Source organism: Rhinolophus ferrumequinum, chromosome X (assembly GCF_004115265.2).
Source record: "Rhinolophus ferrumequinum isolate MPI-CBG mRhiFer1 chromosome X, mRhiFer1_v1.p, whole genome shotgun sequence".
Classification (NCBI taxonomy): Eukaryota; Metazoa; Chordata; class Mammalia; order Chiroptera; family Rhinolophidae; genus Rhinolophus; species Rhinolophus ferrumequinum.
This window is the reverse complement of record NC_046284.1, coordinates 91,646,384-91,663,899: the sequence shown is the minus strand read 5'-3', so window position 1 is coordinate 91,663,899 and position 17,516 is coordinate 91,646,384. Positions and strand designations below refer to the sequence as shown.

The 17,516-nt window shown below is 40.1% G+C and overlaps 1 protein-coding gene across 1 annotated transcript in view; it reads right to left on the bottom strand.

The window, feature by feature from the left end:
• Positions 1–515: 515 nt before the first annotated feature.
• The window catches only part of LOC117017314 (uncharacterized), a 189,074-nt gene continuing 172,073 nt past the window's right edge, over positions 516–17,516 (bottom strand). The window contains exon 6 of the mRNA XM_033097438.1: positions 516–626. Coding sequence (XP_032953329.1) covers positions 516–626 — 111 coding nt within the window. The remainder of the gene's footprint in view (positions 627–17,516) is intronic.

Below are 17,516 nucleotides of genomic sequence, written 5' to 3'. Positions count from 1 at the left end.
TCCTATTGTAGTTGAGCCTTGATTGCTTTTGGTACATCAGTGGGTGGGATTGACTCCCAGGCTTACTGACTGTGAGGATTGGCTATGCCTACAGTGTTTCGGGTGCTGTGTGTGGGCGAACCCTCAGAAACAGATTTGCTGCCGTGGGCTCTTATATCTGTTGAGATGACCCTTTGTGTGTGCCACTTGTGGGGCTAATCAGTTAGTGCACTGGTGTGCTCTACAGCCAGCCTCTGGTTGTGTTGTTTCTCGTGTCTCTTGGGAGGGGGTCCATAGGCCAGTATTCATCCTTGCCTATGACTGACCCAGGGCTACCTGTTAGGAGGTACAAAGCTATATGTGGTTGGTTGCTCCCTGTGCTGAATATGGAGCCATAGAGGGGTGGCCTCACTGTTAACGGAAGTTGGCTGCAAACAGTATTTTTCTTAGGGCAGCTTATCAAAAGGCCCAGGGTCCCCCTAGGCCTGTTGCCACCTGCTGGCTGCCCATAAGGCTCAGCCATTGAAAGAGCCTCTTTAGGTGTGCAGGCTGGGCTGGTTGACCTGGTCTTGAGAATGCTTCTGGAGATGCAGCACTAGCTGGGTTTGGTCGGATCCTGGGTAGTCACGAGGCATGGCTGGTTGCTTCTACAAGGTTAATGCAGATTCAGTTTTTTTTCCTCCAGTTCCTGGCCTGTGACCACTTTGCAAAATGCCCTAAGAACACCGCAGCCAGCCACTGCTCACGTCAAGCCCACAGAACTCCGAGAGCTACCCAACAGAGGTTGTGGCATAAATTGTGGCTCACTGTCACTACCAAAAGTCCCCCCAGGTAGCCTCATGGCTGTCTGCTGCTGTAGCAGGCTTCTGAGCATATGGGGTGCTGCCAGCCACCCAGGAATTGAGAGTGCCTCCAGTAATGCAGCACTAGTTGGGTGGGTGATGGTTCCCAGGAGTTACAGGGTGTGGGCAATGGTTTTAACAAAGTTAATGCACTTTTTGTCTTTGCACCAATGTCAGTCCTCTGAGAACTTTGTAAAAATGCCCTGATATCACTACGACCAGCCACCATTTGCCTTAGGCCCACAGGTACACAAGCCACCCAAGAGAGGCTAAGGTGCAGGTTGTGGCTCACTGACCACCACCAAATGTTCCCTGGGCTGCCACAGGTCGTCCGCTGCTGTAAAAGGTGTCCACAGCTTGTGAGGCAGGCTAGCTGCCCAGAACTTGGAAGTGCCCCTGGTGATGCAGTACAAGCTGCATGGGGCAGGACCCCAGGGCATCACCAAGGTGGTGTGCACATGTGAAATTTACCAGACCAATGCAGTCTCAGATTTGCCTCTTTTGGGGAGTGTTCAACATAGGAAAGATGGTGCCCTCCTGTAGGCTACACGTGAGGAAGGCTCCACACAGAGACAATGGCAGCTGTCCCTCCAGCCCTTGCCTTGAAGCCACATAACTCAGTCATTCCCCATCTGCCCCTGGTGCCTCTTGAGTTGCCACCCTTCCAACAGAGACTAGATAGTGTTTGCAAGTGAGGGAGTCTGTGTGCAGGCCCTTTAAGAGGTCATCTGGATTTCCAGCTGCTTTCCATCTCACTGGGACAGTGGGACAGACAGATAGAGTCCTCACTGACTTTCACTGCTAGATGTAGTGGGAACTCCTTTTCCTGGCAGAGGAGCCCTGGGTTCAAGAGCCCAGTGTGGGACTGGGACCCCTCCTGGGTCTTGGACCCCTCCCTCTTCTGGGGGAACCTCCACTACTGAGGTATACCTCCTGGTGTTCAACCACTATCTGTGGGTTTGGGATCAGCCTATTTTGCCTATCTTCACCCCTCTTACCAGTCTTGATGTGGCCTCTTCTTTATATCCTTAGTTGTAGGGGTTCTGTTCAGTTAGTCTTCAAATGATTCTTGAGGTCAAGTGTTCTATACTTTACTGATAATTTTGATGTGATCCTGGGAGGCAGTAGACATAGTGTTTACTTAATCCACCATCTTGGACCTTCCCATAAAATATGATTTTAATATTTTTGTATGAGGAAAGGGCACCATGAAGACAAAAGTGTCCAGGACCACAGACATCAAAATGTGACCCTGGCTCTACATTCTTACTTGATAAATACCAAGCAAGAATTAGTGTACTAGTTTGCAGGGCCTGCCATAACAAATAGCACAAACCTGGTTGCTTAAACAACAGAAGTGTATTGTCTCAATTTTGGAAGCTAAAAATCTAAGATCAAAATGTCAGCAGGAATGGTTCCTTCTGACAGCTATGAGGGAAGCATCTGCTCCAGGCATCTCTCCTTGGCTTGTAGATCTTCCTGCATCATCTCATCCTCTTCCCACTGTGTGTGTCTCTTTTTCTTCACATGGTATTCTTTTTATAAGGATACCAGTGATATTGGATTAGGACCCACCCTAAAGACCTCGTCTTAACTAATTACATCTGCAGCTACTCTGTTTCCAAATAAGGTCACATTCTGAGGTCCTAGGGATTAGGACTTCAACACATGAATTTGGTGGGACACAATTCAGCCCATAAAAGGTAGTAACAGTGTCTGGGGTCGGGGTGGGGTTCAGGGTAGGAGGGAGCGTAGAGAGCCTGGAAGCTGAGGACAGAAGACAGGGATTTGGGTCACTCTCACAAGATGGGATGAAGAGAGAAGTTAAGTGTGCAGAAAAAGGCAAGGAGAAACTGCATGAGCCAAGGGTTGTGAGTGGCAATGCTGAGTATGACCTTGGGAGACAAAGAGGAGCCTAGTTTCTTAGGTATTAGGGGCGTAGCAAAGGGAAGGTTGGAAAGGGAGCTGTGGGTTTTGTTCTGGAAAGCCTTGAACATAGGCTAAGTGGGAACACTGGATGATCCTATGATTTCTGAAACTCTCCCAGTTTAATTATTGCTCCCTTTCCCTCTTTTGTCAACTTTAACTAACGAGCTTGGGGAGATTTAAGAACCCAAAGGCTCATTCTTGTTTTAAAAGTTGTTGGTTTGTGATACAACTTCTCTCTCTCTCTCTCTCTCTCTCTCTCTCTCTCTCTCTCTCTCCTGATTTTGGGGCAACACCAGAGGGAGACACCTTTATTCTCTATTTCCATCTACTCGTTGCATTTTCCCCCCTGAAAATACCTGAACTTATTGAAAATGATTGAGGCTCCAACATGTTGGGAAAAGAGGGTTTGCCTATTACTGATAACTTTGAAATAGTAATTAATATGTGTGTGTTATTACTTAATTGGCACATATTTCCTATGTTAAGTGCCTAGTGAGAGGGAATAGAAACCTTAGTCTGTCTCAGCTTTCAAATAAAACTCAGTCCCTTTGGAAAAACATCTGGGACTAATGTGGATTTTAAAATTGTTACCTCACAGACACCAGTTTCATTTACTCTTTCATGATGAAAATTTTCCCCTTATAGTTGCCCAGATCCACACATATATTATTCAGGATCTGAAGTAGCATGGGCACCATTTGTGGCCACATCCTCTGAAAACCATTTTCCAGAGTCTTTAAAAATAGGTTGGGTTCTGGCAGTGCTTACAAGGATAGGAGGGAAAAATGCAGCAACTTAATTTCTGAAAACAGTTTTAATTTTAGCCTTTTCTTCCTACTTTTAATCCCTTACAGATCTTAGGTTATTAGTCAAGCTAATATTCTGAATTTCCTATTTTTTTCATAAATAGATTCAAACAGACCATCTGATTTCAATTCTTCAACTACAAAAATCCTTTCTTCTCTATTGTTCTGATTTCCTAAATATTCTTGGTTCTGTGTTTTCTGTACCTGGCAAACCAGTTTGTGGTGCTGATTGAATCTCCCCACAGGGCGACTGGACCACTTCTTAATTATTTCAACTGCGACTCCTCTGATACCTCTGAGCAATAGTGTGCTTCCCATCCAGTGGTGACATTAGAGCAACTTGCCTCTAAATGGCTGACAAGCACGTTGCCATGACAATGGAGCTCTGCTGGTCAGCTGGAATGGAAGTTCTTTAATTCTGCCAGTAGTGATTCTCAGACTCAGTATGCCACAGAAAGAATCATCGGAGTGCTTGTTAGAAATCCTCACTCCCACACCCTGCCCTTAAGTATTCTGATTCATGATGTCTTGGGATTAACCTGTATTTATAACCATCTTTCCAGGTGGCCTATAACCTCATTGTCAGACTGTGTACAGCCCCCAGATATAACCAAAGTTGTGCCCCTAAGAGAGCAATGGTCTTTATCCCCATTGGGTCAATGTCCAGGATTGTCCCCTCCTCCAAGCTACCAAAGAATTTGCACTCTTCCTTTTGAGGGATCTTGATATGTGAGTGTCTGCCACACATATGCTTTGTGTTTACTCTCCACTTTTTCTGGGTAAGATTCCCCAGCTCCAAAAGCAAGGTCATCTGTTAGTAATTCTCTGCTTCAATTGGCAAGTGACCTACCAAGGACAAGCAATTGAAATTAGCATATGCATTCTGAGATGTTTACAGTTTCCTTCGGCCTGGGACTTCCTTATTATGGTGTGTGTATGGTGAGGGGAGATGTAAATGGAGGCACTTATAAAAACCCTTTGAAAAGACCTTCACATCATCTGCATGAGAAAGCAACTCCTGGGGTCTGGACTAGAAGAGTGTTCAGGAATTCAAAGATTCGGAATCTTTGATTTTTTTAAGGAATGAGGATCAAGTATATTTGTTTATGAGAATGGAAATAATAAATTCTTTGCTGAAAATAATGATTAGTATCTTTGTAGTGCTTACCATCCACCCTGGTGCCTGGGTGCTTTCATGTTTATTTACTTACCTTGTAAACTGCCAGAGAAGTGATTAGCTAACTATGAAGGAGGTGAAGTGAAATGGGTGTATGTTTGTAGTGTCAGCATTGACTTAGAGCAATCAGTCCCTAGTACCATTGTGGAGAACCCTTTTCCTTCAGATGGATGAATACCTATTTATCAATTAATTTGTTAACCTCTCAGCTTCTCAAAGGATATCTTAAGTGACATTTTCTTCTGTTTAACCATTGCTAATAAATTCAACTGTATTTATTCAACATGCAAATATTGAAATCACCAACCATGTCTTGAGCATTGTGCTAGGTGCTATCTGAAATAGAGATAAAAAGTAATCCTTTCTTAAAAGTGCTTAAGCTCCACTTTCCCCCCCAAATGAACTGGCTTAAACAGGACATCACAAGGAATATACTAAATATGCCTATTTGGAACCTAAAACCCCGTTAGGACAGTGCTGGACCAGTACCTTCTTTTTCAGTTCCCAGTGAGGATAGAGAATCACTGATTCTACTTTTCATTTTATGATGTGGGGTTGTCCTTCAGAACCTCAAAAACTCTTATTAAAGTGTTCTCAATCTTAAATCTCTTTTTCTAGGCTAAGTTCAGATGCCTTTGATTTCTCCCTTTTGGCCTGATTTTTTAAACCTTTACAAGCCTTTTGTTTTGAAACAAGTAAAGTTGGCTATATACTGAGGCAGTCTTTTTCGTGGAAAACAGATTGCTACTTGGAAATGACTTCAACAGCCACAAAATGCAAATGGATAGTATGGAGAAGAAGAGATGGTGCCAAGTGTAGGCTTTGGTGCCAGACAGATTTAGGTTCAAATCTCATTTTGGCCAATTAGTAGTTATTGGAAACTGGACATGTTTTTTAGTATCTGAGCCTAGTTTCTTCTTCTGTGAGAGGGACTAGCTCCTTGAGGAGGTCGATGTGATGGTTAAATGACCCTCTCAATATAGAGCACCTGGCAGATAACTGTCAGTTTCCTTTCTCAGCTTTCCTGCTACCCAAAATAAAAACATTTAAAGATAGAAATGCATTAAGGGAAGGCTGTATGTCAAGAGTAGAAGATGAGGGAGTTTGGGTCTCAAATGTCCTTGATCTTTGGTTATTTATGGAGTTACATTTTGGTTCTGAGAAGATTTCAAATTAGGCTTCTAAAATGTATTGTCTATTATAATTAGAAGCAAAGTCAATCTCTTGGCTATTTTCTTCTATCATTCTGCCCACACACCACCCAGCCCTTCCAAATTGTGGAAATAAGACAGTAGGCTAAATTCATTCTTTAAAGCTATAATGGGCAAATATGCAGTAATTCTTATTTAGGACTGTGTCTAAGAATCACCTGGAACTTTTTTAAAGCCATACATTCTGGTCCCACCTCAGACCTAGTAAACCTCATACTGTGGGCATGGGAAACCAGCATGGGAAAGGTCCCCAGGTGATTCCAAAGTGACCACTGCTTTAGGGCAGCATTTGCAAACTTAAGCATGCACCGCAATCACCTAGAGGGCTTGGCTCTACTCCCTCCCCACCCCATCCACAGCCTCTGATTCTGTAAGTCAGGGGTGGGGAGAAAATAGAGCCAAGCCTTGAGAATTTGCATTTATAGCAAGGTGATGCTGATGTTACAGGTCTGGGGAATCTTCTTTTAGGACCATTGATTAAAGCTTCCTGTTATATTAATACAGAGGGAGTGCAATTACAACTTCAGCAGCCTTAGGCCACTACCATACTTTCTGATCCAAAATTATGAAGTCTAGGGAAGAAGATACAAATAAATTAAGAAATAAGCCTTTTAAGTCGAGTAAAAGAAAACAGTTGTCAAAAAGCTGTGGATGTTAAGGTTAAGAGGCAAGACTTATTCTCTTCAATAATGTGGATATTTTTGTTATTTAATGAGACTGACTCCAGTGGTTTGCACAAAAACTGGACTTTGTACCTTACTTATAAAGTGAACTGTGAACAAGAGGTCAGCCACCTCTGAAAAGGTGGGAAGCTTTTGGAGCCTCTGTTCCTAACCTTCTTATTGGCTGTGGAGAGATTAGGGACAGAATTCGATGTAAAACCACAGGACCAGATGCCCTCTTATGGTGATGGTGTGGGATGAGGTGTTCCTTTTTGACCTGTGCATGGTTGTTTGTTTGTTTGTTTGTTTGTTTTAAAGACTTTCCTTTGTGGAGACGTTTTAGGTTCACAGCAAAATTTAGGGGAAGGTACAGAGATTTTCCCTATACCTTCTGCCCCTAGACATGCATAACTTCCCTTGTTACCAACATCCCTCACCAGAGTGGTACATTTGTAATAATTGATGAACCTACATTGACACATCATTATCACCCAGAGTCCATAGTTTACGTTAGTGTTCCCTCTTGGTATTGTACATTCTATGGGTTTGAACAAATGTATAATGACATGTATCCACCATTTTAGTATCATACAGAGTGTTTTCATCACCCTAAAAATTCTCTGTGCTTTGCCTGTTCATCACTCAAAGGGGTTTTTAAGAGTAAAAAGAGTTTTAGATCACAGCAAACAAAAATAACAGATTTTCCTTCTGCTTCCAAAAAGAGCATAAAAGAGTATAGAAAGCAGTATTTTGAATTATGAGAGGTAACAGTGAAACAATGTATAGTTTTATTTTTTGATGTTTTAATCATATCTCTATGGAAGTCTGCAACCCGAGCCTTCCAGCATCAGTCAAATGGAAATGTGACTCACAGGGTTACTGTGTCTGCAGAAGGGTTAGGCTTCTTTGTGTAAAATATTATCTTACTCCTGGAGAAAGATCTTCAAATAATTCCTCAAAATATGAATTTTTAATGGAACTTGAAAGATAAAGCCATAATTTTAACATTGATGAAAGTGGCACTATGGAGTTTTCAGAATACGTTTAAAGAAATGGATGAAATTTTGAGTGCTATAAAAAGAAAGCATAAAAGAATCTTGGATAAAGATGTGGTACATATATACAATGGAATACTATTCAGCCATAAGAAAAGATGAAATACTACCATTTGTAACAACATGGATGGATCATGCTAAGTGAAATAAGTCAGATGGAAATAGTCAAGAACCATATGCTTTCACTCATGTGGGATAAAAAACTGAAAGCAACAAATGAACAAGACAAACAAATAAACAAAAACTCATAGACACAGACAATAGTATAGTGGTTACCAGAGGCAAAGGGAGGTGGGGGGAAGGTAGAGGAGGTTAAAGGGGGTCAAATATATGGTGATGGAAGGAGATTTGGCTTTGGACGATGACCACAAAATGCAAATGTATTATAGAATTATAGATGATGTATTATAGAATTGTATACTTGAAACCTGTATAATTTTATTAACCAATGTCACCTCAATACATTTCATAAAATTAAAAATATAATCTGGGGGCTGGTATTCTACTGTCTTATAAGAAATAGATATATGAAGCAGAGTCTGAAAATTATATAGCTTTGCCAATTTGATTATCAGTGGATGGATTATTCAGTTTGTTGATTATCTGAAACAAAATTTTAATCATAGTATGGCATCTTCAGCTTGCTCTGCCTGCAGTTAGTTAGCATGTGCATGGGGAATGCCAACAAACTCTAATATTAGCTCCAGGAAAACAATCACCAAGGTAAATCTGCAGCTGCTGCAAGTATGAATGTGTCCCAAAGCCAGACGCCATTGGGTTTCATTTTGGACATGGTTTTGGACTATTCCAGTTATAAAAATGCAGATAATCAAGAATGAAGTAAAATTTTCCCTCCCAGCATGTATGACTTCCTTTTGATTATCATCCCATAGCACTGCTTTCAATGGGCTACCTTCCTAACCTACTCAAGCTTCCTGAGCTGGGAGGTATTCAGTTGGCATTTATGTGCAGGTATAGGGCAGAAACTATGAACCACATTGTACTCTCTCCACCAGTTTTTTAATTGCTACTGTCAATTTTAGGCAATGTCTCCAAATGTGCCTTATGGGTCACAGGCAATGACTAGTCTATCTCTAGGAAATTGTGTACATGTGAGTGAGCAGAGGGTAGTAATGGAGGGTGATATTGAGATGAAGTTTAGCTGCAAATAGAAATGTGTTTTTCAGAGGAACCACTGTAAATTTAAATTGAAATTCCTCAGGAAACAAACAACCCACAGTTTCTTCAGGGCCCCTATCCCCATCAGTTAGGCTTAGCTTCAGCTGCATGTAGCAGAACACCCAAAATAACAGAGCATGAAAAGATCAGAGTAAAAAATCAAAAGTTCAAGGTCCATATCTTCTCTCTCATGTAGAAGGCAGTTTTATGAAGTTATCTAACTCATGGGTTCCTGCCACCTTGATGCTCGCCTGTGTTCTACAGTTGGTTTTCACCAAGATGGCTGCTCAGGCTTCAGTCATCATATCCACCTTTTAGCTGGCAGAAATGTGGAATGGTCAAAGAAGGGCATGTCCTTTCTCTATAAAAACCAATCCTGGTGAAGCCATCTGGTCCAGGACTTTTGTTAGTTGGGAACTTATTGATTACTGATTAGGTATTGTTAGTACTAATTGGTCGGTTCAGATTTCCTGTTTCTTCTTGATTCAGCTTTGGAGATTGTATGCTTCTAGGAATTTATCCATTTCTTCCAGATTGTCCATTTTGTTAGCGTATAATTGCTCATAGTATTTTCCTAAACTTTTTGTATTTCTGTTGTGTCCATTGTCACTTCTCTTTCATTTCAGATTTTATTTATTTGGGTCCTGTCTGGTTTTCTTTTCTTGATGAGTCCAGTTAATAACAGGTTTATCAATTTTGTTTATCTTTTCAAAGAAAAGATTTTTTAGTTTCTATTTCTTTTATTTCCACTCTGATCTTTATTCTTTCCTTCCTTCTACTTACTTTGGGCTTTGTTTGCCATTCCTTTTCTAGTTTCCTTAGGTGTAAAGTTAAATTGTTTATTTGACATTTTTCTTGTTTCCTTAGGTAGGCCTGTATTGCTATGAATTTCTCTTTTAGAACTGTTTTCACTGTGTCCCATAGATTTTATGTCATCGTGTTTTCATTTTCGTTTGTCTTAAGGTATCTTTTAATTTCTTTCTTGATTGTATTGTTAACCCACTCATTGTTTAGGAGCATGTTATTTAGCCTCCATGTGTTTGTGCGTTATCTAGTTTTTCTGTGTTTTTTTTTGTAATTGATTTCTAGTGTCATACCATTGTGGTCAAAGAAGATGATTGATATGATTTCAGTCATCTTAAATTTATTGAGACTTGTTTTGTGGCCTTACATGTGGTCTATCTTGGAAAGTGTTTCATGTGCACTTGAGAAGAATGTATATTCTGCTGCTTTGTGGTTAAATGCTCTAAAAATATCAATTAAATTCATCTAGTCTAGTGTGTCATTTAAGGCCACTGTTTTCTTGTTGATTTTTTGTCTGGAAGATCTGTCCATTGCTGTCAGTGGGGTGTGTCAAAGACCTCTACTATGATTGTGTTACTGTAGGTCTCTCCCTTTATGTTGGTCAATATTTATTTTATATATTTAGGTGCTGCTATGTTGGGTGCATAAATGTTTACTAGGATTATGTTCTCTTGTTGGATGGATCCTTTTATTATGATGTAATGACATTCTTTGTCTCTTATTATATTTTTTGTTTTAAGACTATTTCTTTGACATATGTATTGCTACTCCAGCTTTTTTTTCCATTCCCATTTACATAAAATATTTTCTTCCATCCCTTTACTTTCAGCCTATGTATGTCTTTTGATCTGAGGTGGGTCTCTTGTACACAGCATATACATGGGTCTTATTTTCTTATCCATTCAGCTACTCTATGCCTTTTGATTGATGCATTTAATCCATTTACATTTAAAGTGATTATTGATAGGTGCATAGTTATTGCCATTTTATTATTTATATTTTTATTTTCTTTGTTTGTTTGTATGTTTGTTTGTTTTCCCCCTTCTCCTTCTTGAGGAAGTCCCTTTAACATTTCTTGCAATGCTGATTTGGTGGTAATGAATTCTTTTAGCTTTTTCATGTCTGGGAAGCTCTTTATCTCTCCTTCAATTTTAAATGATAGATTGAGTAGTCTTGGATGGAGTAGTCTTGGTTGTAGACCCTTGTTTTTATCACTTTGAATATTTCCTGCAACTCCCTTGTGGTCTGCAAAGTTTCTGATGAGAAATTAGCTGACAATTTTATGGTAGCGACCTTATAAGTTACTAGTAGCTATCCTTTTGCTGCTTTTAGGATTCTATCTTTGTCTTTAACCTTTGCCATTCTAATTATAATGTGTCTTGGTGTGGGTCTGTTTGGGTTCATCTTGTTCGAGACTCTCTGTATTTCATGGGCTTCTATGTGTATTTCCTTCACCAGGTTAGAGAAGTTTTCAGTCATTATTTTTTTAAATCGGTTCTCAATCCCTTGCTTTCTTTCTTCTCATTCTGTTACTCCTATGATGCCAATGTTGTTATGTTTGTTGTTGTCCCAAATGTCCCTGAAACTATCTTCGTTTCTTTCATTCTTTTTATTGTTCCAATTGGATGTTTTCTGTTATCTTGTCTTCTAAATTGCTGGTTCGATACTCTGCTTCATCTAATCTGCTGTTGATTCTTTCCAGTGTGTTCCTCATTTCCATTATTGTATTCTTTATTTTGAACTTTTTTTATGGTTTATGCATCTTTCTCTATGATTACAATCTCTTTTTTGAAACTCTCCCTAAGTTCCTTAAGCATTCTTATAAGCAGTGTTTTAAACTTTGTCACTAGTAGGTTGGCTGCCTACATTTCACCTAGAATTTTTTCTGAAGTTTTCTCCTGTTGTTTTATTTGGGACATGTTTTTTTTTTTTTTTTTTTTTAAATTATTTCCTCATTCTGGCTACCTCTCTGTGTTTGTTTCTATGTATTAGGTAGATCTCCTATGTCTCTCATGTTTTGCCAGGTGGACTTATGTACTATGTGCCCTGTGTGGTGCAATGGTGCAATCTCCTTGATCATCTGTGTGTGTGTTCCAGGAGTGTCCCTTGAGTGTGTTGTATGTATTCTCCTGTTGTAGTTGAGTCTTGATTGCTTTTGGTCCATTAGTGGTGGGATTGACTCTCAGGCTGACTGACTGTAAGGATTGGCTATGCCCACAGTGTATGAGCTGCTATGTGGGGGCTGCCCCCTTAGAGGGGGATTTGCCCCCATGGGCTCTTGTGCCTGTTGAGACCACCCTTTGGGTGTGCCAGTTGTGGGGCTAACCAGGTAATGCTCTTGTGTGGACTGAAGCCAGTCTCTGGGCCTGTTTTCTCTGGTGTCTCCTAAGAGGGGTTCCTGTCCAGGCCAGTTTCAGTCTTGCCTGTGCCCAGCCTAGGACTGACTGGTAGAAGCTACAAAGTTATATGCAGTTGGTTACTACTTGTATTGGACCTGAAGTTGTGGACTCACTGTGAACCGAGGCTGGCTACCACCAGCTTTGGGCCTGGGGCAGCTTAGCAAATGGCCCCAGGCGCCCCTAGGCCTGTTGCCACCTGCTGGTTGCCCATAAGGCTCAGCCCCTTGAAAAAGCCTGCTTAGGTGCATGGACCATGTTGGTTGATCCAGTGTTGACATTCCCCCAGGAATGCAGCCCAAGTTTGGTGGGGTGGGGTGTCAGGGAGTCACCTGGAATGGCAGGTGGTTTTCACAAAGTTAATGCAGATTCAGTTGCACCAGTGCTGAGCCTGTGGCCACTCCATGAAATGTCCTGAGAACACTGTGGCCAGGCATCATTTGTCTAGGGTCTGCAGAACATCAATAGCTGCTTAAGAAAGGCTGCAGTACATGCTGGTGCTCACTTCCCACCATGGAAATTTTCGCAAGTCATCACTGGTCCTCTACTGCTGTAGCAGCCTCCCACGGCTTCAGCCTGTGGAGCAGGGCTAGCTGCCCAGCAGATGCCCAGCTGATGCCTACTAACTGGGTGGATCTGGATCCAAAGAAGTCATTAAGGTGGTGCTAGCATGCAGATTTTACCAAACCATTGTAGTCTCAGATTTGGCCCTGTTGGGGTGATTTCAACACAGGAAAGATGGCACCTTCTTGTAGGCTACACATGAGGTGGGCTCCACACAGGGATAATGGTGACTGCCCATCTAGCCTCCACCCTGAAGCTGCAGAACTCAGTCTTTCACTGTATTTCTCTGGCACCTATCGATTTGCTGCCTCTCCACCGAAACCCAGCATGAGTGCTTGCAAGTGAGGGAGTCTGTGCATGGGCCATTTAGGAGGACATCTGGGTTTCCAGCAGCCTTCTGTCTCACTGGGATGGATGGATGGAATCCTTGCCGGTTTTCACTGCCAGACATTGTGGTGACTCCTCTTCCCAGCAGAGGACCCCTGGTCTGGGGACCCTGGTGTGGTTCTGGAACCCCTCACTCTTCAAGGGGGACCCACACCGCTGAGGTGTCAGTCTAGGTGCTTAACCACTACCTGTAGGTTTGGGGTTAGCCCGTTTCATATCTCCACCCCTCCTACCAGTCTTCATATGGCCTCTTCTTTATATCCTTAGTCATAGTGATTTTGTTTAGCTAGTCTTAAGATGATTCTTGAGGTTGATTGTTCTATAATTTAGTCATAATTTTAATGTGATGATGGGGGATTGCGGACATAACATTTACCTATTCCACCATCTTGGACCTTCTCCAAACCTATTCTTTTTCATTGTCTCTCTCTATGTCCTCCCCAAGTTCCTTTTCCTCTTCTGCCCTCCTTTCCCAGGGCACTGACCTCAAGAAGCAACTATGGGCCCAGATCACTTTGTAGAACTTATAAGAAAAAATTTTAAGTCTTTGAAATAGTCTTTGAAATAGGAAAAAGATTACTAAGTGTCTTGTCTAGTGTACCTTTCATGGTTATTTCCACTATTCATTGTCTTTGAGCTTTTTTACAACTCCATAAGTTGTTGAAAACTGATAATAATGCAAATTATTTTCCCATAGAAATGCAAATTAGTTGTATCTGGTAAAATGCAATAGATTTTTGACTCATTTTTTGTATTTGTAATTTTTTTCAGAATTCCTTATTTGCCTATATATGTGTGCTATCTTGAATCCTCCTTGGAAGAGATTGTAGCATCTTACTGGTTCCCTCATTAATTAATGAATTAAATAAAATCTTTGACATGTGTTCATTTTGTGTCTGTAAGAGAGTCATGTTTATATCTTTAAAAAAATTATCCTTGAACTGATTCTTGGGTCTGGTTCTATGCCTGGTGGTTTGGTATACTGTGATGTTCTTGTTCTCCACCCCCACCAAATCTATTCCCTCGGAGTCTTTCACACACTCTGTCATACTTTCAGAAAACAGTTTAAAAGGCAACATCAATAATAATAGTAATGGCAACAACATTTACTGAGTGTTAATTAGCCAGACAGCATACACACTTAACCTTCCTCACCCACCCTGCTGAAATGAATATTATTATATCCATTTTATAAATGTGAAAACTGAGGTTTGGAGTGGTTCAACATATTTCCCAAATTCATATAACTGGAAAGTGGCAAACACTAGATCTGGAACACAGATGGCCAATAGACATATGAAAAGCTGCTCAATAGCACTAATCATCAGAGAAATGCAAAGTACAACTACAATGAATTATCACCTCACACCAGTCAGAATGGCCATCATCAATAAATCAACAAACAACAAAGTTGGCAAGGGTGTGGAGAAAAGAGAACCCTCGTGCACTGCTGGTAAGATTGCAAATTGGTGCAGCCACTATGGAAAAAAAATCCTCACAAATTAAAAATAGAACTACCTTATGACCCAGGAATTCCAATTCTGGGTATCTGAAGAAATCCAAAACACTAATTTAAAAAGATATATGCACCCCTATGTCCACTGCAGTGCTATTTACAATAGCCAAGGTATGAAAGCAACCTCAGTGTCCATTAATAGATGACTGAATAAAGAAAAGATGGTACATATATACAGTGGAATATTTCTTGGCCATAATAAAGAATGAAAACTTACCATTTGCAACAACATGGGAGGACCTAGAAGGTCTTAAGCTAACTGAAATAAGTCAAATAGACCATATGATCTCACTTATATGTGGAATCTAAAGAACAAAATAAACAAATAAACAAAACAGAAACAGATTCATAGACATAGAGAACAAACTGATGGTTGCCAGATGGGAGAGTGGTTGGGGGTTGGGTGCAAAGGTGAAGGGATTAAGAAGTACAAATTTGTAGTCACGAAATAGCCAAGAGAAAGTGAAGTACAGCATAGGAAATATAGCAAATAATATGGTAATAACTATGTATAGTGCCAGGAGGGTACTAGACTAGTCAGGGGGATCACTTCATAAATTATATAAATGACTAAACAGTATGCTGTATACCTGAAACTAATATAAAATATATTAAATGTCAACTATGAGTTTAAAATATAGTCATGGTGATGTGTAGTGGAATATAGTCAATAATGTTCTAATAATTATGTACAGTGTCAGGTGCGTAGTAGACTTGGGGGAGTTATTACTTTGTGAGTTATGTGAAAGTGTGATCACTATGTTGTTCTGTACACCTGAAACTAATAAAAAAAGGAAAAACACTAAAAAATCTACTGTCTTTAACAACAACAAGAACAAGATTGGATCTGAGCTCAGGTCCAACTCCCAAAACAGTAGCTATTTTTCAGTTTCAGGGGCATCAAGAATAATGGCCTGAAGTGGTCACTGTACTATCCATTTCAGGGACATTTACAGACAATTTTGAGACCCAAACTTTAACCCAAAGGGATGATTCTATAATAGTGGAATTTCAGACTTTTTTGCTGCTGTTGGTGCTGAGATATTTCCTCAGGGGGCAATTTCAGGCTTCATGTAGGAGTATAACTCTGCTCAGGGAGCAATGACTATTGCAGATGGTGGAAAGAGCTCTAGGGGCTAGAGACCTGGTTTCTAGCCCCAACTATCCTACTGACTAACTATGGGACATGCACAGTTAGGGCCGAGAGCATTTTATTTCTTTTTTTTTTAAATTAAAGTTTATTGGGGTGACAATTGTTAGTAAAGTTACATAGATTTCAGGTGTAAAATTCTGTATTACATCATCTATAAATCCCATTGTGTGTTCACCACCCAGAGTCAGTTGTCCTTCCATCACCATATATTTGATCCCCCTTTTTAAAAATTTATTGGGGTGACAATTGTCAGTAAAATTGCCTAGATTTCAGGTGTAAAATTCTGTATTACATCATCTATAAATCCCATTGTGTGTTCACCACCCAATAGTTGTTACTATTTGTCTTGTTGATGATAGCCATTCTGACTAGGGTGACATGATATCTCATTGTGGTTTTTATTTGCATTTCTCTGATAATTAGTGATGTTGAGCATTTTTTCATATGTCTATTTGCCATTTGAATGTCCTCTTTAGAGAAATGTGTCTTCAGGTCGTCTGCCCATTTTTCAATTGGGTTGTTTGTTTTTTTGTTGTTGAGTTGCATGAGTTCCTTGTATATTTTGGATACTAACCCCTAAGCGGAAGAATTATTTGCATAAATCTTCTCCCATTCAGTTGGTTGCCTCTTTATTTTGTCGATGGTTTCTTTTGCTGTGCAGAAGCTTTTAAGTTTCATATAGTCCCATTCATTTATTTTAGCTTTTACTTCCGTTGCCTTTGCAGTTAAATTCATAAAATGCTCTTTGAACCCGAAGTCCATAAGTTTAGTACCTATGTTTTCTTTTATGCAGTTTATTGTTTCAGGTCTCATGCTTAAGACTTTGATCCATTTTGAATTAATTTTGGTACATGATGACAGATAGCAGTCCAGTTTCATTCTTTTGCATGTGGCTTTCCAATTCTCCTAGCACCATTTATTGAAGAGGCTGTCTTTTATCCATTGTAAGTTTTTGGCTTTTTTGTCAAAAATTATCTGTCCATATTTATGTGGTTTTATTTCTGAGTTCTTAGTTCTATTCCATTGGCCTATGTGTCTGTTTTTCTGCCAATACCATGCTGCTTTGATTATTTTTGCCCTGTAGCACAAGCTAAACACAGGGAGTATGATACCTCCAGCATTGTTCTTTTTTCTTAAGATTGCTTTGGCTATTCGGGGTCTTTTGTGGTTCCAAACTTTGTTCTATTTCTTTAAAAAATGCCATTGGGATTTTTTTATTGTTTATTTATTTATTTTTAATTTATTGGGGTGACAATTGTTAGTTAAATTACATAGATTTCAGGTGTACAATTCTGTATTACATCATCTATAAATCCCATTGTGTGTTCACCACCCAGAGTCAGTTCTCCTTCCACCACCATATATTTGATCCCCCTTACCCTCATCTCCCACCCCCTACCACCCTTACCCTCTGGTAACCACTAAACCATTGTCTGTGTCTATGAGTTTTTGTTTCTCATTTGTTTGTCTTGTTCTTTTGTTGTTTTGGTTTATATACCACATATCAGTGAAATCATCTGGTTCTCTGCTTTTTCTATCTGACTTATTTCGCTTAGCATTATACTCTCAAGATCCATCCATGCTGTCACAAATGTTCCTATACCATCTTTTCTTACCACCCAATAGTATTCCATTGTGTATATATACCACTAATTCTTTATCCATTCATCAATCGAAGGATATTTTGGTTGTTTCCATGTCTTGGCTACCGTAAACAAAGCTGCAATGAACATCGGAGCTCACGTATCTTTATGGATAAATGTTTTCAGATTTTTGGGGGAGATACCCAGGAGAGGGATGGCTGGGTCATATGGTAATTCTATTCGTCATTTTTTAAGGAACCTCTACACTGCCTT